Here is a 22,283-nt window from a genome sequence, read left to right as displayed (position 1 = left end):
CCACGCCAGCACGGCTCTGGCATAGTGGTTAGGATCAGCCATTTTCTTTCTTAACTGTTTTTTTTAACTCCAGTCTTTTAATTGCTAATTCAAAATGTAAGTAATGTCCTGTATAATTTCAACACAAATTATTGAAACCATTTTTTAAAAAATAAAATAAAATACAGGAGCAAACAATGGTACAAACCTGGACAATCAGTGTGAAAGAGTTCTTTTCAAAGCATCTGAAAGTTGACATATGAGGATCAGGAAGGCATGGGGGCTTCTCTGATTGAAAAGACCCTCTTCCACTCGTCTCCCATGTGGTTATACATATCTGGAGAAGGGCTTTTGCAAGGATGCATGAACAAAAATAAATCCTTTTAAACTGCTTTCTAAAGCGGTTATCCTGGCACTCAGTTTCTAAGAAATGGGTGGGATTTTTCGAGGTGCCAAAAGAAGCCCTTTAGATGTTTTGTTTGTCCCAAAGTAATCAAACTGAACCCTTTCTTTTATTTTGGAACAGTGCATGTTATTTTTCTAATCCAGCACAGTGAGGTTATACAACGGGCGCAGATATACCAATCGTTATAAATCAGGAATTAGTATTGCTCATACATGTCACCTTTTCCATTCACTTGTGCACTTGGTTTAGTTATTAAGCATAGTTTCCTTCAGGCAAAATTCCCAATTAAAGGCAAAAATATTGTGTAGTGCAGCTTTCTGCAACCTGGTGCTTTCTAGGAGAACTGGAATTGTAATTCCCAGAATGTCCAACCAGCATAGCTATAAAGTTTGGAAGACCCATGTTTGGAAAGCTAATTAATTATTAAATTCCAGGACTGGATAAACCAGGACTGGAAATATAATTCAAATTATAATTTTTAAATATGGTAACTAAACAGCCAGGACATCACTGTTAAGAGAAAACAGATTTTTAAAATTTTTTGTTATTGCTTTTAAAATAATAACAGAAAAAGAAAAGGAACAAAACACTAAACCAATGTATATACATACAATCCCAAATAAATAGCACATAAAAAGTGGGGGGGAAAACAAAAAAGAAAGTAAGTGTAATACATCATTGCAACAATTAACAGTTACAATTCTGTATATACAGTACTTATTGAATGTAAATATAATTCAAGCACATAAATATTTATTTCTAATACATTTATATAACTATTATTCTTCCACTATACTATATATTGTATATACTATGTTTTGTATAAATGAATATTTATTTATTTATTTATTTATTTATTTTATTTATTTATTATTTAAATTTATATACCGCCCTATTCCCGTAGGACTCAGGGCGGTTTACAGGGAAAATTAAAAGTTAAAATACATCACATACAATTAAAATCGATTAAAACTAAGATTAAATTAATCCCTGAACTTAACTAAAACCCCATTAATTAAATAATTAAAACCCCTCAGTCTATACCATATTTCATTACACTTGCCCATACCAAATATATATTATAAACAATCTGCACAAATATAATCAGGTCCTCAATTCATTGAATAAGTGTTATCTTTCCAATACTGTAGTAAGGGCACAGAATATCCATTTACCTTGTCGAGAAGTTGATAGAACACAAAATAAAACAAATCTCAGTTGACATACTGAAGAGAATGCGTTGAAGGACATATAACACCAGACCCTGAGTAATCAAGAGGTTCCTTCAGTCACTATGACAGATACAGCTCAGTGGTGGGATTCAGCCAGTTTGCACAGGTTCGGCAGAATGGATAACTAATTTTTTGTTGCCCAGGCCCAGAATGGACTTCCAGAAGCGGCATCCACACAGAGAACCGGTTGTTCACATATTTGAATCCAACCACTGGTCCTACTGCAAGCAGTGAGAAAGGGACAAGCTTACTTGCCAATTTGTGTATCTTTTATTTCTCATCTTTTATTTGTCTGGCTTTTAAATGCTTTGGAACATATACAGTTGTAATCACTGAATGCTCAAACTTACTTTCACTTTCATTTTACTTTCACCTACTTTTAATCGCATGTTGAGAATCATATCTTTTTCCCCCAAACTTTAGGGAGATAAAGAGGCAGAGCTAGGGCTACCATTCTCTCCTCTCTGCGACCGGAAATCCACCATGGTGGCACAGTCCCAAATAGGTAAGGGTTGGATTTGTTGGTTTGTTTTTTTAAAAAAGTATCATAATGAATGGAAGAAATGCTTGATAAAACAGGACTGGCTTGTTAGGCAATTCTGCCTCCAACTATTTTTCAATATGCATTACTTGAGGAGAATAGCATCACTGGAAAGATTAGATAGAGGATTAATAGTGTAGAGCAGACATGTCAAACACAAGGCCCAGGGGCCATATCTGGCCCGTGAAGTGGTTTCATGTGGCCCCCGAAGCCATCCTGGAAACAGTGAGGGAATGGTCCCCGCTGCCTTGGCCCTGGCCCAGAGACCCTCCTTCTGCCAGAGATCCCCAGATCTGTCCCACTCCTGCCCAGGCCCCCATAGGCACCCTTGATGCCAATGATGTAGAGCTGGCCATGCCCACCCAGTAGGCCATACGCACTTTAGCCACGCCCATGCAGTAGGCCACGCCCACCCTGGCCATACCCACCCAGCCCCCCGAGGGCAACCACAATGCTGATGTGGCCCTCAATGAAATTGAGTTTGACACCCCTGGTGTAGAGTTTTGGGATCCCAACATGTTTTTCAATTCTTGGCACAGCTACTGGTGAAGATGTGAAAGGGTTTCACAGTGTACCTTTGTCATTCACAAGTGATTGTCAGTGCCCCCTCTTAGTTCATTTTTATGGCACTGACTTAGACTCTGTCTAACTCTGTCTGATATGATATGATATGATATGATATGATATGATATGATATGATATGATATGATATATGATATGATATATGATATGATAAAAAGGGACGCGGTGGCTCAGTGGGTTAGGACGCTGAGCTTGTCGATCTGAAGGTCGGCAGTTTGGCGGGTCGAATCCCGAGTGCTGCGTAACAGAGTGAGCGCCTGTTACTCGTCCCAGCTTCTGCCAACCTAGCAGTTCGAAAGCACGTAAAAAAAAAAATGCAAGTAGAAAAATAGGGACCACTCCGGTGGGAAGGTAACAGCGTTCCGTGCGCCTTTGGCGTCTAGTCATGCCGGCCACATGACCACGGAGACGTCCTCGGACAAGCGCTGGCTCTTCGGCTTTGAAACGGAGATGAGCACCGGCCCCTAGAGTCGGAAACGACTAGCACGCATGTGCGGGGGAACCTTTACCTTTACCTTTATGATATGATATGATATGATATGATATATAATAGTTATATTACCCATTGAATGTTATCAAAACTAGCTCTCAGTCATAGGTACATGGGCAAAGCAGTGATGTGAGAGAAGGAAATTTTGCAAATGTATAAATATTGTGGCTTAATGCTGGTTCACAAAAGAGTGCGGCTTCCTGCCCTATAAAAAGCTGTTTCATGAGCCACTTTTCTCCATAGTCTTTTCTGGCTTTTGTTCTTGTAGGGAGGATACACACCAAGTCACAAAACAAAGACAAATAAACCAGAGAGCAGAACTTCATTCTTTATTCTTCCCCATACATTTTGGCAAATACATTATCAATTCCTAATCCATATTAAGAAACTAACAAATAATGGCTGGATCCAATCTGAGGGGATCCTCGGCATCACAGGTTCAGTCTTTCGAACTTTCGGATTCGTGCTGGAGCCCATCCTGAGGGAAACTCTCTCTCACCAGAATGGGACCCACATTCTGGTGAGAGAGAGTTTCCCTCAGGATGGGTTCCAGAACAAGTCCAAAAGCTCAGAAGACTAAACCTCTGATCCCGGGGACCGACCCAGATTAGATGCTGCAACATTATCCTGGGACACATATATTTGCCCCCATTCGTAACAAATAATGGCTTGTTTTTGTCCAGAATGCTGTAGGGTCTCCTGCTTGAGCAGGGGGTTGGACTAGATGACCACCAAGGTCCCTTCCAAATCTATTATTCTGTTAAACAAGAGTTTACATTAGCATAAATGTATTTATTGTATTAAAGGCATTCTGTTGGTACTATAATACCCCCTTTCTAGATGAAGAAAACAGTTTCCATAAGTTTCCTAATAGTCCTCCATAAGAATTATGGAGGACTATTAATTAATTCAAAGTAGCATGTTCCTTTTTGAAGGATCCATAAAATGTTTGATTATTTCTGGAGCGTGTGGTGTACCCCGTGGCTTGGTTCTGTGATATATTTGTACAGAATAGAGCTGTGGATGCTTCAAAAAACAACACTTAAAAAGTGTTTCAGATGCCACAGGAGTGCAGCAGTCCCCTGACTCCCTATCAAAGTGCAACGATATATTTAATGGGACATTTATTTAGCATGATGCAATGACTTTGGAAGACAAGAGGAAGAGATGTTGCCTAAGGAACAATCAGATAAGAGAGGGCATAGCCCGCAGTTGCATAACAGACAGACACTCAGAAAGAAGCCTATAATAGGCTGTTTAAAAAAGGCCCGCCTATCTGTATCTGTACTATTAGATTTGCAAGATTCTGTTAATGTAGCTTTAATGAACACATCGGGCTGTGTTTCACGTCTGGGCTATCTTGGGGAGCTGACACATATCAAGAGGACGTAAAATCTGTTACCATTCTATGTTAAATTCAGTTTTGTTTTGGTTTGGGTTTTTTTGCTTGTTCAGCTCTTGGTGGAACATACTGCAGTGCTTTGACAAATGTTTTCTTTTAAATAAAATGAAGACCAGACAAGAAACACAACAGCATTGTTCAGTATTGCCATTTCAGAGCTGTGGGCTGAATTCTGTCTCCAAGGATTATTACTTGTTTCATTCCCTGATCTGACAGAATGTTGCCAGCATGTTGTCAAATCGCACCAGCAAAGAGTCATTTCAAATATAACTTTGATTCCATAGAGGGTCAGTTCCTCAAGCCGAAATTATCTGAATTCATTTCCGTCATCTTCCAGGCTTAGCATCAGCATAAAGATGGCGCTGAAGGCACTTATGAGGATTTCTGGTGGCAAGAGGATAGAACCGGTCTCTTCAAACCTGGCCCTTTTATGACTTGTGGACTTCAACTCCCAGAATTCCTCAGCCAGGCACGCTGGCTGAGGAATTCTGGGAGTTGAAGTCCACTAGTCATGAAAGGGCCAAGTTTGAAGAGCCCTGGGATAGAACTAATGTGCCCCTTCTACCTCTCAATGGTTTTCAATAGAATCAAACTTCTGAGCCATCTCCAATAATTTAGGAGGGGAAGGAGACTACATTGCAATGGTTCTCCTCCTTGCCGAAGAGATGGATTTAGTCGTTTGTTGCATGGGAGGACAGCTCAAGGCACCTTAATTGGGCCATACCTCAGGGGTCTACTTATTGCCTACTGCTATTCAGCATCTACATGAAGCTGTTGGATGAGATTGTTGGGGTCAGTGGCTGAGGATACTCAACTGGATATCTTGGGTGATGCTGCTGAAGTGCTATACAGGTGCTTGAAAACTGTCTGGATGGGGAGGAACAGGTTGAAACTCAGTTGCAGGAAGACAGCATGGCTCTGAGTTCTAAGGGTAGCTATTTTCAGTGAGATACTGTCATTAGGCAACAGGATTTCATGTTTAATGTGAGCCAGTGTGCTCCCAGTAAAAAATGACAATAAAGGTTATCTTATCTTATTACTTTAAATAGGGTTGCATTCCCCCCCAGATGGATTTGGTTTGCAGTTTGGAGGTCTTCTTAGATTTACAACTCCTGCTCAAACAGCTGACAGATGTGGTGAAGAGGGTCTTTGCTCAGTTCCATCTATTCCTGAAACGGCAGGCATCACTCACTGTCACTCATGCCTTTCTCACTGCTCGATTGATGACTATTGTAGAGCAGTCTATGTAGGGCTGAATTCACAGCCACTTGAGGTGGGTGCTCCCTGAGGCACTCCTGCAACAACACCTTTACTCCAAGAGCTGCACTATTTCCACTTGGTGTGCAGGTGCAATTCAAGGTGCTGGTTGTCCCTTTAAATCCCTTCAGGGGTCTGAGGCACCATCTTCTCTCCATAAGATCCAGCTTTGCTAGGTATCTGTCAGAACTACAAGATTAGCAAGATCATGAAACAAAAGAAGCCAGAATTTCATTATTATTTATATATATATATGTGTGTGTGTCAGGGATGCGGTGGCTCAGTGGGTTAGGACACTGAGCCTGTCAATCAGAAGGTCGGCAGTTTGGCGGGTCGAATCCTGAGTGCTGCGTAGCAGAGTGAGCACCTGTTACTCGTCCCGGCTTCTGCCAACCTACCAGTTTGAAAGCACATAAAAATGCAAGTAGAAAAATAAGGACCACTACGGTGGGAAGGTAACAGTGTTCCGTGCACCTTTGGCATCTAGTCATGCCGGCCACATGACCATGGAGACGTCCTCGGACAAGCGCTGGCTCTTCAGCTTTGAAACGGAGATGAGCACCGGCCCCTAGAGTCGGCAACGACTAGTACGCATGTGCGGGGGAACCTTTACAGCGGCTCCCAACCTTTTCTATACCCCACACCCCTAGAATGCTTCTGATATATTCTTGCACCCCTTAACAAAAGTTCGAAGTAACAGCAACAAATCATGCATATACACCAGGGGTGTCAAACTCAATTTCATTGAGGGCCGCATCAGCATTGCGGTTGCCCTCAAGGGGTTGGGTGGGCGTGGCCTACTGGGTGGGTGTGGCCTACTGGGTGGGCATGGCTAGAGTGTGTGTGTCCTGCTGGGTGGGCGTGGCCAGCTCTACATCGTTCGCATCGAGGGTGCCTATGGGGGCCTGGAGTGGGACAGATCTGAGGGTCTCTGGCAGAAGGAGGGTCTCTGGGCCAGGGCCAAGGCAGTGGGGGCCGTTCCCTCACTGTTTCCAGGATGGCTTCGCGGGCCACATGAAACCACTTCGTGGGCCGGATCCGGCCCCCGGGCCTTGTGTTTGACATGTCTGATATACACCATAATTTTGAAAAGCCAAGTTTTCGCACCCCCTGGAATATTGCCTCACCCCCCCCACAGTTAGTAACCCCCATTTTAGGGCCATGGAAACATGCCTTTCCAACTGCCACCTCCTCCTCCAGAAGAACATGCCCCCAGGGTGCAAACTGTATCTTCTTTCCTGGCTTTTCAAGAGCTGCTGGTAATCTGGTTATTCCACCAAATTAAGCAAGCTGGATTGTTGTCATGGCTTTTTCCTGAAGAGAGGCATTTCTATACTACGGTTAATGCTTTTAGTCATGACTTCCATTGCCAGTATAGGAATACTTTTAGTTTCAGGTTCACTTAATTGTATGTTTGAACCCTAGTTGCATAGTGGAGAATTTGTACAGACTTAGCATTATACAAGTAGTTCTTTGTGTACGACCACACCTGGGCCCAGATTTTCCATGGCCAAACAAGATGGTTGTTAAGGGAGTTGCATCCAATGTTACAACCTTTTTTTAACCCTAGTTGTTAACCGAATCCCTGCACTTAAGTGAATCACACAGTTGTTAAGCAAATCCAGCTTCCCCTGCTGACTTTGCTTGTTGGAAGCCAGCTGGGAAGGTCACACATGGCAATCACATGACCCTGGGACACTGCAACTGTTGGAAACACATGTTGGTTGCCAGGTGCCTAAAGTTTGATCCCATGACCATGGCAATCCTGCAATAGTTATAAGTTTGAGGACCGGTTGTACATTTTTTCGGTGGAATTGTAACTTGGCTAAACAAATGTAAACCCTGCAAATAAATAGAGAAGCAAATAAAATGCTGGTTAACATAAAGCAGAGTTATCGGAGAGTCAGCATCATGGAATTCAGTGGCACTCATTTCAGATGAAACATGCAGAAGGGGATGCAACATAAAAACTAGCTGAGTTGAGAGATAAACGTAACAATGAGATATAAACCCTGATTATTAGTGGCCAGCTCTGCTTTTCTTCATTCAGTGCTTTTTCAGAGAGGTAACTTGAAGAATAATTACTTGACTGAGAAAATGAAAACCTGTAAATACAAACGGTTAAGTTCTTTTTCAACTTTCATGTTGTCAGTCAACATAAAAACCACAGACCTGGATCCACAGCACATTAAATCCCGAGTAAAATAAGTATATCAAGTTGGAGACCACTGTGACAAGACCTCACCTGTATCGGATGGCACTTTAGATTCACATCTGCTGAACTCATTCTGTTGGCTTGCCTATTTTCTCACACAACAGCCCTTCTGCACTATGAGCAAAATACAACTAATCCCACTTAAGAGAGCTTACCAGGCGGAGAGAACAAACACAACGATTCCATTTTCAAAGAGTAAGGTCTAGTGAAGTTCTGGCTGTTAGAAGCATTTTGAAGAGAAGGGGGTTTTGCTGTTTTGGGGTTTTTTATTTCCTGGGTCATTCACCCCCCCACAAAAGCTATTTGGGAGAATAATGGTGGGAAGGAGACATCTGTAAAATGCCACGGAAAAGCGGCAAGGACTCTCTCTCCATCCCTTTGTTTCTTGCACAAAAATCCTACCTTGATCTCAAGTGTCCTTCCATTCATAGAATCTCCTAGGTGTTTCCTGCTTGTATAAACGATGCTACTGAAGATTCCTACAGGTGATTTTTTTTTCTTTTTCTGTGTTCTCCTCTCCTGCCACTGATTGCCATTTATATTTCTTTAGTTTCCTCATTGCTAAACATTGCGCGGGTGTCAAGTTTTTGATTCTGACTGGACAAGCTCTGAATGTTCTCTCTCTCTCTCTCTCTCTCTCTCTCTCTCTCTCTCTCTCTCTCTCTCTCTCTCTCTCTCTCTCTCTCTCTCTCCCTTCTTCCCCCCCCACCCCCCCATCCTTTCTATTGTTTTACAGGTTTCATTGATTTCATAGTGAAACCGACGTTTGCTCTTCTTACTGACTCCATGGAGAAAATAGTTTTTCCTCTTATAGAGGAAGCATCAAAGTCCGAAAGTCCTACCTTTGTAACAGTACCAAGGTTTGAGGTTTTGGGGTGTTGTTTTTTTTTTTCTTGTTTCCCACCTGAACAAATTAAATTTTCAGAAACTGCAATGACTCTAATGTAATATTGCCATCTAGTGGTCTATATTTTCAACTGCTACCTATGGTTTGTTCTATTCCACTCAAGGTAGAAGTATGGAAGCCAAAGAGAGGAAATACGTTGCTTGCTCTGCTTATTGTAGAGTAGTATGTTTACATATAAGTTGTTAGTTAGAAAATATTAAAGGAGGGATTGGGAATCGCATACAATCTCAAGGCTGATTTTTCTAATCCTGAGCAAATTGCACAAAAAATAAATAAAAATAAACCCACACCTTTTTACTATGTGGATTATTTCCTGTTATTACAATACTATAAAGACTGACTTCATATACTTTATCTGTCATCATCTGGTCAAAGGTGAATGTTTTGATTTGATAGCATGAAATACATTTAAAATGAACACCTCTGCTTCATTTTAAAGAAGGGGGAAAGGACTAGGCAGGAGTTAGCAGATGCCTTGGTTCTTCTAATCCAGTTTATTTAATCTTCAGTGCTATGTAGTCTTTCCTGGAAATCACTATCATTCAAATCATTGAGGCTTGTTTCTAAACTAGCCTTTTCCATTTCTAGTCCTCTGGAAACATATAGGAGGGAAACACGTTAGAATGGTTGCTGTAAAATGTGCCTAGGATTACATCACGAGAATGAATGAATTCATCCCAACTTAGTTGAATTCTGCACTCTGAAGTTAGGCAACATTTTGGAGTGTACCAAAATTGGGCTGCTTTTGCATTTCCAGGCAGTAATGGCATCTTAATTCTAATCTAACTTTCCCTCCTCTTTGTAGTGAAAACAGTACAGGAAGTACCAGCAGTGATATGCACAAAAAGTTAAGTGTAAAAAATGCCGCATGTGTTGGTGGGACCTGCTCAGAAATCCCTTTGGCAATGGTGGATTTAAGAAGCTTTAAGGACAACTTGTTCCAGACCATACAGGAAAACAAAGAGAGGTGGAAAGATTTAGCAGAAAAAGGTATGTTTTCCCTTGCCAGTTCACCAATAATTTCATCTTTCATCTCTGTTCGTTATGTTACCTCGGACATACTAGATATCAAGATTTGCTAATGGTCATATGGATGAGAAAAGGACTGACTTCAATATAGCAATTATTCACTGTATGCACAGTGAAATAGGAACACTCTTTTTTTCCCTTTTTCCCTCTTTCTTTTTGAAAAATTGTAGTTAAATCTGTTATTTGTCCGATACTTCAAATGGCTGTACTTATATCTTCAGGCCACTAGATGGTATATATATCCACATCTTAAGTCTTGTACATCAGAAATAGATGAACTTGGAATTGGAATATAGGTTGGAGAAATGTGCTGAGAGTAAAAAGATATCAATTTAATAGACCCAAATGTATGTGGTTCATTTGGAAAAATTGATCCCATTGCACAGGCATCATGCCAACAATTGGCTGGGTTGTGTGTGAAAAGAAAGGATTTTAAGATTGGAATGACAAGGTGAATATAAATCAGCTGAATATGCTTTTGGGTTGCCCAAAAAAACCAAAAGCAACTACATAAAAATGTAGTTTTCAAATCATAGGAAATTAATGTTGCTCCAGCTCCCCTGGGTTCCTGTGCTAGGATTCGAAGAAACTGTAAAAGACAGAAAGAAGGTCAGGACAGAAGAGGGAACAGGAAACTAATTTTATATGAAGAGAATGAGGGGGACTGAGCAAAGTTACTTGAGGATGGGAAGACAACTAAGGAGAGAGAAGATAGCATTCCTCAATTATTTAAAGGGTATCAGCCAGAAGCAGCCAACAAGACAATATCGGACATCCTAGAATGCATGACACATAATAAACTGTGGGCAGGCAGATTCTGATTGAAAGTTAGGAAACTTTTCTTACTAGCAAGAGCAATTTGACATTGGAACATTATCAAGTGAGTTGGTAAGACTCTCCTTTGCTAGATCCTTTTCCTGGCTAGACAACAGGATCAGTCAGCAATGGCTTAAATATCCTGTGCAAATATTATGATTGCCTGCAGTGTCGTGCAAGGGACCATGTAAGTTTCTGTCCCCTGATGGGGTAAACAATATCAGCTACATTTTTTTTTCTTTTCCCATTCAACACCTTTTAAATTACCCTGCTGTGAGAATACCTCAATTAAGCCAATGAATTTTTTTAAAAAACATAAGTCTTGGTAACTCTATTTGGTTCTGGTACTGGAAGAAAGTCCTGGGCTAAGAATTCTTTAATTGAGGATAACTACCATATTAGGGTTGTGCAGAGTTTTAAAGAAGCGATTCCAAGGGTTTGCTGAAATCAGCTCCTGAATCAAATATTCAGATTGAATCTCTTTAGTTAGTCCTTCAAATACTTTCTGGGAGGTTTCAAGGTGGTTTGGAGATCCAGTGGACCAGGGGTGTCAAACTCAATTTCATTGAGGGCCGCATCAGCATTGCGGTTGCCCTCAGGGGGCCGGGTGGGTATGGCCTGGGTGGGCGTGGCCTCCTGGGTGGGCGTGGCTAGAGTGCGTATGGCCAGCTGGGTGGTCGTGGCCAGCTCTACATCATTCGCATCAAGGGTGCCTATGGGGGCCTGTGCAGGAGTGGGACAGATCTGGGGGTCTCTGGCAGAAGGAGGGTCTCTGGGCCAGGGCCAAGGCAGTGGGGGCCGTTCCCTCACTGTTTCCAGGATGGCTTCGGGGGCTGCATGAAACCACTTCGCGGGCCGCATCTGGCCCCTGGGCCTTGTGTTTGACATGTCTGCAGTGGACTTTCTGTCTTTGCTGTGTCAAATAATTTTGCAGCTCTCTTTTTATAAACGGACAAAGCTGGAAGGGGGGAAAATGCAGTGATCAGAGTGACAAGCTGTTCTATACCAGTGCGATTAGTTGATCAATAAATATTATCCTTGAAAAATCCTTCCTGGTGGTGGTGAGTAATAGTTGTTCCTCTCTCTGTGTCTTGGTCCTTCTCCTAAAATCTTTTAAGCTCATTGAGCAAATCAGTTTGCTCAATGAGAAAGCATGAATGAAATTAAAAAAGAGACTCAGATATATTTTGCTGTGCTTTTTCCTAATCTGCTTTGTTCTTTGTTTTTGTAAACTTCTAACTTTGCCAGGACCGTAACTTCCTATGCTTATGTTCCATTCATTTTCAGTCTAGTTGTCTGATCTTCAGTAAAGTCCCCATTAATCTCTCTTATGCCATCTGCAGTTCTTCATCCCTTCCCATTCCTCTGCACCCCCAAATGAAAAACAAATACCATCCCACCCAAATCCTTCCTTCCTTTTCTGCATCTTGTCCAAATCTGTTTTACCTTATACTAAGCAGGTTAGTTTAATTGACAGGAGTTTGGGGGAGGGAGGGACAGAACTTGTGTCATCACATCCTAATGGAAATCGTGCGCCTTATATACTTCCATCCGACCTTGGGCATAAGTGGATGTGTCACGTTAACGTTATCCTAGTTTGCTGAGGATGCCTACGTGAACAAGTCTGAGACAGTGTGTTGCCTGTTCAACTATTGGATAATAAGATGAAGCATTTCAAATAATAGTTTATTAGGTGGACAAGAGGAATATGCTGCATACACACAGTTCTCAACTTGTTTTAAAAACAAGTCATTATTTTAAAAAGCCATTTTTTTAAAAAAAAAGTTACACAAGCTATACATCATTTCCAGAAGAGCCTAGCCTAGCCAATGAACTATATTAATAAGCCCGCCAAATCTGAAAAGGAAGTCAATCGAAAGCGGTGGATTCTTCCATCTTTAGTTAATTTTCTTGAACAGTTTTCGATCATTTTTATTTTCAAGCTGGACTAGGAGGGTGGTATGCATTGTTTCAGCACTTCTGTATAGGACCTTTGCTGGACAGTTGAAAAGTTGTTGGTTTTTTTTCTTCATTGTTCCGCTTTAGAACAAGTAGATGGGAAATACTTCTACAATCTATTGCCATGAAATCTTTGAAGTTTTTGTGCCTAAAATGTTGCGGGACCCTGCAAAGGGTCTCCTGAATCTGTTGTTTCCATCCCATTCTTTCAAAAATGAAGCAGCTGCAGGGAGTTTTATGCTTCTCCATTGTAACTTATAGTCAAACCTTTCATCAAATCAACCTTCAAATCAGTTTAAATACAATGGGGTTGCCAGTAAATCAAAAATTTTAATTGGGCCATCTACTAATCTCACATTCAGACTGGATTTTGATTGTTTCCATTCCTTAACATCTATTTGGAAATCTTGGCTACAACTGTAATCACATTTAATTGGGCCTAATAAAAGTATTCAGAGGAAAACTGTTGAATCTGGATGTGTTTAAGGGAAGCTAGATTTATGGCTCTTCCCCCCCACCCCCGAATTTTCTTGTATTGAAATGTTTCGTTTACATTGTAGTACACGAGAGGAAAAAATATTTATATTCATACCAAATTGAATGCAGCTCCTATTGTACGTAGGAATTTTTCTTCCCTACAAAAGAGGCCTCTTTTGAAAGTATTGTAATAAACAAAATTTCAAGAGAACTCGGGGGGGGTGGTTGTTGGACAATATGCATTCTCAATCTATGAATAGCCACTTGCCTTTTAATATATAGAGAAGAACCTCCATTAGAAGGTTCACTGGACTCCAGAATGTTACCAGGATCCCTGATTATGGTATGGGTTAGAATAGGGGTCCCCAACCTGTGGGCCGCAGCCCATTAGTGGGCATGAGGGGCTTGCAGCTGGGCTGTGGAAATGGCTGGCGAGTGAGCAAGCGTGCAAGCGCATCCTCTCTTGCGTGAGCAGCAGGCAAACACATGTGCAGGGTCTGTGTCTCTTTAAGAGCCTTTGTATAAAGTGAAGGCTCCACTGATGTGTTCTCTTCCGTTTCTTGCTGTAACTGTGGTTTGTTGGATCCTGCTGTATTAGCATGTGTATGTATATTGTTCCTGGTGTATGATATTGTAGATAGTATAAGATGAACCACCATTTAATATAGACCACTGTTTACTGTGTTTACTCCTGGGTTACCTCACGCAATAAGACTATGTCCACTCTAACATTTCTCTTTTTTAAAAAAAACTATAAGGTTGAAGTGTTGGTAAGTTGCATTGTAAAACCTGGAATATTTCCTACAATGCCAACAAATTTGTTAGAGTTCCTGTTCTCTTTTAAAATTCTTTTCATGCCCTTGGATTTGCTCCTAAGAGTGCATAAACTAGGGTGTTTTTTTAATGTTACTAGTTACTAGTTATCTGTGCATAGAGTTCAAAAAGATTATTTTATTAAAATAATAATATTTAGCTGAGAATATTTGAAAGCAAGCCCCATTGACATCAAGAAGTAGACCTTCTTCCCAGAGAAGGAAATGACTGCAGACTTGTCATTTGTTGAATGTCAAATCTTTTGAGACACCATGGTAACCTTTTCTAGGTAAATAGTAAGGATTGCCACCTTTTTATGGCTGAACCATTCACTTTCTATTAGAAAATACCTCCCCTTAATTGCAGGCATTTAATATCATTAGAGTCCCTTGGGCCAAGTCATTTGTACTAAAAAGACGACTTGGGTTCCATTGCTAATTTACATTAATTTGAGGAGAAGCATCCCAATACGAGAAGCTGCAGAAGATTGCATTTCATTATCTTGGAAGGTTATGTTGCTTGCATGGTGTAAGAGAAAGCTCTTGATAATGCACTATCATAATTAGCTTGGATTAGAACTAATAAAAGCATCTGTACGCATTCTGGAAGAAATGTTCATTATATAGCTGATCTCCGGGGAAATAATTGTTGGTGGATGTAAACCAGTCCTTTATACTGTAGTTATTTATGTTTTAACATATCATATCCTAGTCAATTTAGGACCAGGCCCTGGAACTGACCTGGTGAGGTGATTTACTCAATCTTAAATCTATTTGACTACTTTCAGTTGGACAAGAGAAAATTACATCTTCCAAAGACTTTAAATGTAGCAACACTTTCCCCCCCCCCCCAAGTTAACATTCCTCAACTCAGGCAGCTTTCAGAGCTATAGGAAGGTGAGGAATGAGAACCTATAGTCATATCAAAGCATTTCTTGTATGCATAAAAGTTGGGAGACAGGTCTTGCCCAGGGCTGTTTTTAAATAACATGGAAAAGCTATGGCATGTACTCAAGCAAGACAGGAAAATTAATTTAACTGACATCCTTTTAAATAACTGATACTTTTAAAACTTCAGGGAAAAAAATATAATCCAAATAGTATGCTGAGAAAAAAGTACTTTAGGGAATCTTTATTTTTCCCCCCACCTCATTCACTTGTTATGTAGTTTACACGTGCAAATCTATACCATCTAATCAAAATGTATAAGGGGGTGGTCTTGAAGGACAGAGAGAAAATCCACTACCAAGACAATGATCAAATAAGCAGGACTTGAACCCAAGTCAAGAAAGTGGTTTATGCTTTCAATTGGCATGAAATTGAAAGCTAGGTGGAAGCTAGGTGGAAGTTAGATCAAAAGGTTGGCATCACAATTACAGATCAAAATTTAGTAAAACAAATTAGAGACTTAAATTGTGCACATATAAAGAGGATATATAATGTTTTAATTGAATTGGACTCGGAAACGGAATTAGTTAAAGATTGTATGATAAAGTGGGCACAAAATATTCAGGAACCAATTGCGCTGGATACTTGGGAGATAATTTGGGTCAGAAATGTTAAATTTACTCAAGCTCAAAACTTAAGAGAAAATTTTTATAAAATGTTTTATAGATGGCATTTGGATCCCAAGAAGTTGTCTAATATATATCCTAACTTGCAGTCTAAATGTTGGAGATGTGGTAGTTTAGAAGCCACCTATTTTCATATGTGGTGGACTTGTAGAAATATAAAAGCTTTTTGGATTAAAATTTGGTGGAACATTCAAAAGATTTTTAAGAGGAAGATAAAGTTTTCTCCGCAATTGTTTTTATTGGGTATTGTTGTAGATTGTGATGTTAAAGAAACTAATTTGGTGTTGAATATGATAACAGCAGCACAGTTACTGGTTGGACAATATTGGAAGAAGGATAGTTTGCCTACTACAGAAGAATGGGTGTTTAAAGTTTCGAATCTTGCAGAAATTTCTAAGATTTCTGCTTATTTGAAAGATCATTCACAGGAAAGATATATTTCAGTTTGGAGGAGATGGATAGATTATATTCAGAATAAATATGGGACTAAAAAGTTCCATTTAGCTTATGAGTACATTTTAGAGGGATATTGTTATCTTAGTGTTAGTACTTCATATGTATCTATGTTAAAGGGGAGTTAAAGCACATTATGAATTTGGTTAATTGTATATTATGGATAATTTTTATTTAGAATATGATTATTATAACTATAATCCTGTATTTAGCTCTGGGAAGTGGGGGGGGGGAAGTGGGGTGGTTTGGGGTGGGGGGGATTTGGGGATATATTGTAAAATCTTGTTTCTGTAAAACTCTTTAATAAAAAAAAGAAAAAGTGGTTTATGAAAATGCCTCAGCGAGCCCCCCTCCCCTCCATTTTCATGAGAAAGAGGGAGGAAGGAAAGCAGATTCAGACTTGCAAGATGGCACTGCTATAGCTGTTGTAATAAAAGATTTCCATGGTGTCTATTTCTGTTTGATCTGACCTGTGACCTGAAGCAAAATGATGGGGCCTGAAGTTCTCCCATTTAAGGTTCTAACTCACCCTTTCAAGACCCTTTCAAGAACTCCCTCTGAAGTGGCTGACAGACCATGGAAGAAAGCACTGCTCCTTCGGTGCTCCCCTCACTCTGTTTTCAAGGGCGTGTTCCCCCCCCTGTTTCCTCAGGGATGAATTCATTGGACCGCCTGTGGCCACTGAGTTGCATGACCAGGGCTACATTCCAAAGATTGGGAGGAGCCTCAACAAAAGTATGGGTGTAGCCAGGACAAAAACTAAATTTAATTTAAATTCAGGCTTAATTGAATAAAGCTAATGTCAGGCACATTGGCACCTGCTTGCTCCAACAATTATTCTTTGCCAGAGTTCTGAAAGGGCTCACCTTAGCAAGACATACTAAGATGACAGGAATAAGGTTCACGAATTTCAACAGGTGAACCACATTCAGTTAAAAGCAATATACATATACATATAGATTACAATATATTGCATAAATTACAATATACAATACAATATATTATACAGATTACAATATACAATACAATATATTATACAGATCACAATATACAATACAATATATTGTAAAGATTACAATGTACAATACAATCCATGTTTATGTTTATGTTTTATTTGATTTGTATACCGCCCTTCTCCCTAGGGACTCAGGGCGGTTTACAGGGCATATATAAATAACGATACAAAAGTTAAAAGAAAATTAAACCAATGCCCAGTTAAAAAACAATAATACAATACTAACAACACCAGTTTAAAACCCATAATCCCCCATCAGGCCAGACCAGCTAATTCAAATAAATGGGTCTTCAGGCCGCGACGGAAGGTTCGGAGGTCTGATGTCATCCGGAGCTCCACCGGCAGTTGGTTCCATAATGCCGGAGCGCCCACAGAGAAGGCCCTCCCCCTGGGGGCCACCAGTCGGCATTCCCTGACCGGAGGCACCCTGAGGAGGCCCTCTCTGTGGGCACGTACTGGGCGGAGGGAAGTTGACGCCGGCAGCATGCTCAGCATTACAAGACAAGATAGAAAGACCTGCACATGGATTAGAGAACAAACGAAGGTATTCAATACCATCAAGAGAGTAAAAGAATTGAAATGGAAATGGGCTGGACACGTAGCAAGAAGAACTGATGGCAGGTGGACCAAGGCAGTCACAGAATGGATCCCACTCGATAAAAAAGCATCCACGGAAGAGATCTAAAACAAGATGGATCGATGACATCAGCAAGCACTGTGGGCCCAATTGGCAAAAGAAAGCTCAGGACCGTATTGGTTGGAAACATGCAGAAGAGCCTTCATCCTGCAGTGGGTAGACAACGGCTAAAATGATAGTGATGATGATACAGGCAGAGACTTTGTGATTCTCTTTCTCACAGCTCTGCTATGAACTGGTTAGCAGGGAGTGTCTTACCTAATAAAAGGGAAGCTTGCAGTTGGTTCTTTAAAGAAAAATCTCTTGAATCATGATCTCTTACAATTTCCATACTTTTCTGGGGGCTACACCCAAGGTTTTTGTGGAGAACATGTGCCCAGGGTCTCAGATTATGCTCCTCTGCTCTAACCACTGAGCCACACAGGTCACACAGTACCAAATTAAGATGAGCAGCACGTAGACCTGTTTATAGCAGTTTCTTGTTTTTGGATTTCAGGCGAGCCTAATCTCAGTGAGAATTCTGAAGAGCCACTGAAAGAGCCAGAACCGGGTGATCTGTGCAGCTAGGTCAACGGTACCTTCATTGTTTCTGCTGATTTTCAGACTAAGAGGTAAGTTATCCTAGTTCTTCTCTAAACATGGTTACCTTCCTTTCCTCCTCCATGCTTCTGAGAGGAGAAGGGTTTACTTTGTTACAAGAATAAACCTTTACTATGAAATATATAAGGGACGCGGTGGCTCAGTGGGTTAGGACGCTGAGCTTGTCGATCAGAAGGTCGGCAGTTTGGCGGGTCGAATCCCGAGTGCCACGTAACAGAGTGAGTGCCTGTTACTCGTCCCAGCTTCTGCCAACCTAGCAGTTTGAAAGCACGTAAAAATGCAAGTAGAAAAATAGGGACCACTACAGTGGGAAGGTAACAGCGTTCCGTGCGCCTTTGGCGTCTAGTCATGCCGGCCACATGACCACGGAGACGTCCTCGGACAAGCGCTGGCTCTTCGGCTTTGAAACGGAGATGAGCACCGGCCCCTAGAGTTGGAAACAACTAGCACGCATGTGTGGGGAACCTTTACCTTTACCTTTACCTTACACAGGTCTGCAACGCACGGCTCCGGAGCCGCATGCGGCTCTTTCAGCCATCTCCTGCGGCTCCCAGTCCTCTGCCATGTGCAGTCCCCCCAAAAAAAAAGTGGGACTAAAAAAGTTCAACCAATCAATTCAAACATGCAGGGTAGGTGCATATCTCGCCTTGGCTCCACTCTTCAAACTCTGTTCTGCGCATGCGCGCATGTACGCGCATGTGCACACATTTTTTGCAGCTCCCAGTTTTTCCTTTTGTGAGGGAACCGGTTCCGAGTGGCTCTTTCACTGTTTCAGGTTGCTGACCCCTGACCTATGAAATATATAGAGGGTCTTATTATTGCTGTGCTTTTCTGCACACTAGGAAAAGGTAGTGAAGCTAAGGCCAAGATTTTCCATCATCATCACCACCACCACCACCATCATCATCATCCAGGCCCTAGCATCTTATAACCCGTATTCATGTTCACAATCTCTGCACTTTAAGCTGTGATCAGTGGTAGCAAAAAAAAAACCAGGTAAAGTTTGGCAACACCTTTTCTAACAAACGCATCTTACTTTGTTGCTCTAAATTTAATAAATGTCACCAACTTGCTGATGCCTTCCAATAAAATGTGTTAGGTTGCAAAAGGTGCTACCAGACTCCTCCCTCAGCTGGGAAAGATGCTATTTTTATGCTTGTATCTTTTGAGAAAAGCCTTCTGCGAGTGAATCCGCTCTGTAGTCCCTGATTTATCCTGTGCCAGGTGCAAACCCCCATTATCGGAGCCAACAGTCAGTTCCAAGTCCAACCAATCTTAAAGGTATGCCATTCAGGGAGACAGCTAGATCAGACATGTCAAACTCGCGATGTCATGTGACATTGCACGATGTATCGGAACTTTTTCCCCATTGCCGGCAAGGGGGTGGGCACGGTTTCCTTGTGACGCGTCCGGCCCGCGGGCTGGCAGCTTGACATCCCTGAGCCAGATGATGCCTGGAGGGCTCTTAATCCAGGATCCCAGCAAGCTATGTCTTTCTCAGTCTCTCAGGAGAATCTCCCCACTACCCAATCTTCCCATGCCATGCTGTTCTTTTTCCACAGATTCTAGACCAAGTTGACACATCATGCTGAGTATGCTGTAGTTTGCTTCCATGCCAGATTTTTTTTAAAAAAAAACACCCTTGCTTTTCTCAATAGACCATTGTGAAGTAGAGCAGAGTTAAAATGAACCTTGGTGGAGCAGTGGGCTAATGCCTCCTTAAGTAACACCAGCTGCCTGCAATTAGTGCAGGTTCGCATCCCACCAGGCTCAAGGTTGACTCAGCCTTCCATCCTTCCGAGGTAGGTAAAATGAGGACCCAGATTGTTGGGGGCAATTAAGCTGACTTTGTAAAAATGCCGCTTGGGGGGGAGCCAAAAGCCCTAATAAGCAGGTATATACATAGAATGAAGGCTATTGCTAAGCACATTGATTTGTGCTTAGATTGTAAGCCGCCCTGAGTCTTCGGAGAAGGGCGGGATATAAATGGGATTTTAAAAAAAAAACCACGAGGCCAAACCTTCCTGTCTTGCAACAGTGGCTCTTGTTTACAATTCTGCCCTTATAGCTTTGCTGTACCTCTCATGTGTTAAGATCTCAGTGTACAAAAGAGCTTTCTTTCTGTGGACATGGAGGGAGCTGTGTGTCCTTCTAAATTTACATTTGCATTTATTCCTTGTCTCTAGTTAAATGCCTGAAGTTTCATGCAAGAAGAAATCTCTGAAATTTCTCCTCTCTAATACCACTACAGGAGGAACTGAACCACAAAGAAACTTGTCTTCATTCTACACAAGGCTGCTATCTTTTCTATGTATCGCCACCAAGGAATGAGCTGATAATTCAAGGCATTGATTGCAGCTATCAAGAACTTATTTGATTTCTTCTTCAGTTCTTCTATTATCCTTTTAACATAGCTGGAATACATCTTCAGCCAAAATATTTGTTAGACATAGACACACACAGCCATATAGACTGGCCGCTTAAGGGAGGAAGTGCCTGATTAGCAGAAACTTTGTGGAGGCTTCCTCTGAGCAGATTGCCTCACTTGGAGATGATTAAGAGGCCCGTGGACTGGATCTCAAGGTGCAATTTGTGTAGGCAGCTGCAAGCTGCTTCTCCCCTGTCTTGTTGATTAATGACATATCCAGATGTACAGATTTCTGCTTTTATAGAAATATGGTGTGGGGGGGAGAGGGTTCAGAAAAGCTGCACTAAAAATACCGAGAATTATAGAAAGCCCCTTGAATAAGTAGTGACGGTTTTATAGGTATCTAATGAGGTGAATCTCTGGTCTTTTACATAATCAGCCTTTTTTCTGAAGGTTACAAAAATGTCTATTTAAAACTAGTGAAACGTGGCTACGTCAGGTTTTTATGACAAGATCAAATGCTCGTTGCTGGGTCAGACTCTTGAAAGAAGCCATGACTTAGCAGCTAAGCATGTGCTTTGCAAGTAGGGGGTCCATGATGCAAACTCTGATGTCAGAGAAACACAACTTCAGACTTCAGGGTTGTGTGAGAGACCTTAATCTTGGAGCTTGAGAAATTGCTGCAAGTTAAAGTCAAGCTGAGTAGGCTAGGTAACCCAACAGCTTGTCTCTTTTTACAACATTCCTATTTCAGACTTATCTTGGTAAGTATGCCAAGGGAATACTGTGTGGAATTTTTAAATACATCGTAAGTTGTTTTCAACCTGCAGATAGATAGCCAGCTGGAGCCTTTCTTTCCTTCCCCTTGAGGGAAGCAGCAAAAGCAAAGAATTGAGAAGTGCTCTGCCTGCTTCTTCTGGCTATCTCACTGTGGAGCTAGTTGCTTCCCACATTTATGGGGAGGCCAGAAAGCAATGGCATCCATCCCCATTATGAAACTCATGTTAAAGGTCACAGAAGCCATATATGAGCTGTGCCTATTAGATACCAGCTAGTTGATTGGAAGGAAGGCTTGGGTGAGTGGAACAAAATGATAAGAAGAAGAAGAAGAAGAAGAAAGAAGCACGTGGCAACTCTTTCTGTCAAAAAGGCAGAGCTTGTATTTAGCATTGACTTTGTGTGCCATATACCACAGGGGAACGACTTTTGGAAGAACAAAACTGTCTGAAATGTCCTCTGATGTACCTTACACTTTTACGGAAGTGTTTTCTCTGTTTTTGCCCTGTATGTGAATGTGCATATATATATATATATATGTAATATTGCGTAGATATCCATACGCTGCTACTATCAAGTGGCACCAGGAATCTGGATAATTCGTTGTGTCTTCATGCTCTCACTGAATTATTTTCCCATGATTAAAAATAACCATTCTCATGAATGGTTTGCATCAAGAAGCTTCAAGAGATATCTGTCAACCATAGGAATATATTCCTTCATTAATCCTAGGTATTTCTCAGGTAAATACTTCA

General features: G+C 41.2%; 1 protein-coding gene across 1 annotated transcript in view; it reads left to right on the top strand.

Annotated features, from left to right (window-relative positions):
* The window catches only part of PDE1A (phosphodiesterase 1A), a gene marked incomplete at its 5' end in the record, with an annotated part of 119,275 nt that extends 97,688 nt beyond the window's left edge, over positions 1-21,587 (top strand). Inside the window, 5 exons of the mRNA XM_083375994.1 lie at positions 2,041-2,122; positions 8,841-8,964; positions 9,817-10,001; positions 18,280-18,394; positions 20,635-21,587. Coding sequence (XP_083232120.1) covers positions 2,041-2,122; positions 8,841-8,964; positions 9,817-10,001; positions 18,280-18,350 — 462 coding nt within the window. The 3' untranslated portion in view covers positions 18,351-18,394; positions 20,635-21,587. The remainder of the gene's footprint in view (positions 1-2,040; positions 2,123-8,840; positions 8,965-9,816; positions 10,002-18,279; positions 18,395-20,634) is intronic.
* Positions 21,588-22,283: the final 696 nt, after the last annotated feature.

This window comes from Vipera ursinii, assembly GCF_947247035.1.
Source record: "Vipera ursinii genome assembly, chromosome: 1".
NCBI classification, from domain to species: domain Eukaryota; kingdom Metazoa; phylum Chordata; class Lepidosauria; order Squamata; family Viperidae; genus Vipera; species Vipera ursinii.
This window is presented reverse-complemented; position numbering and strand designations above follow the sequence as displayed.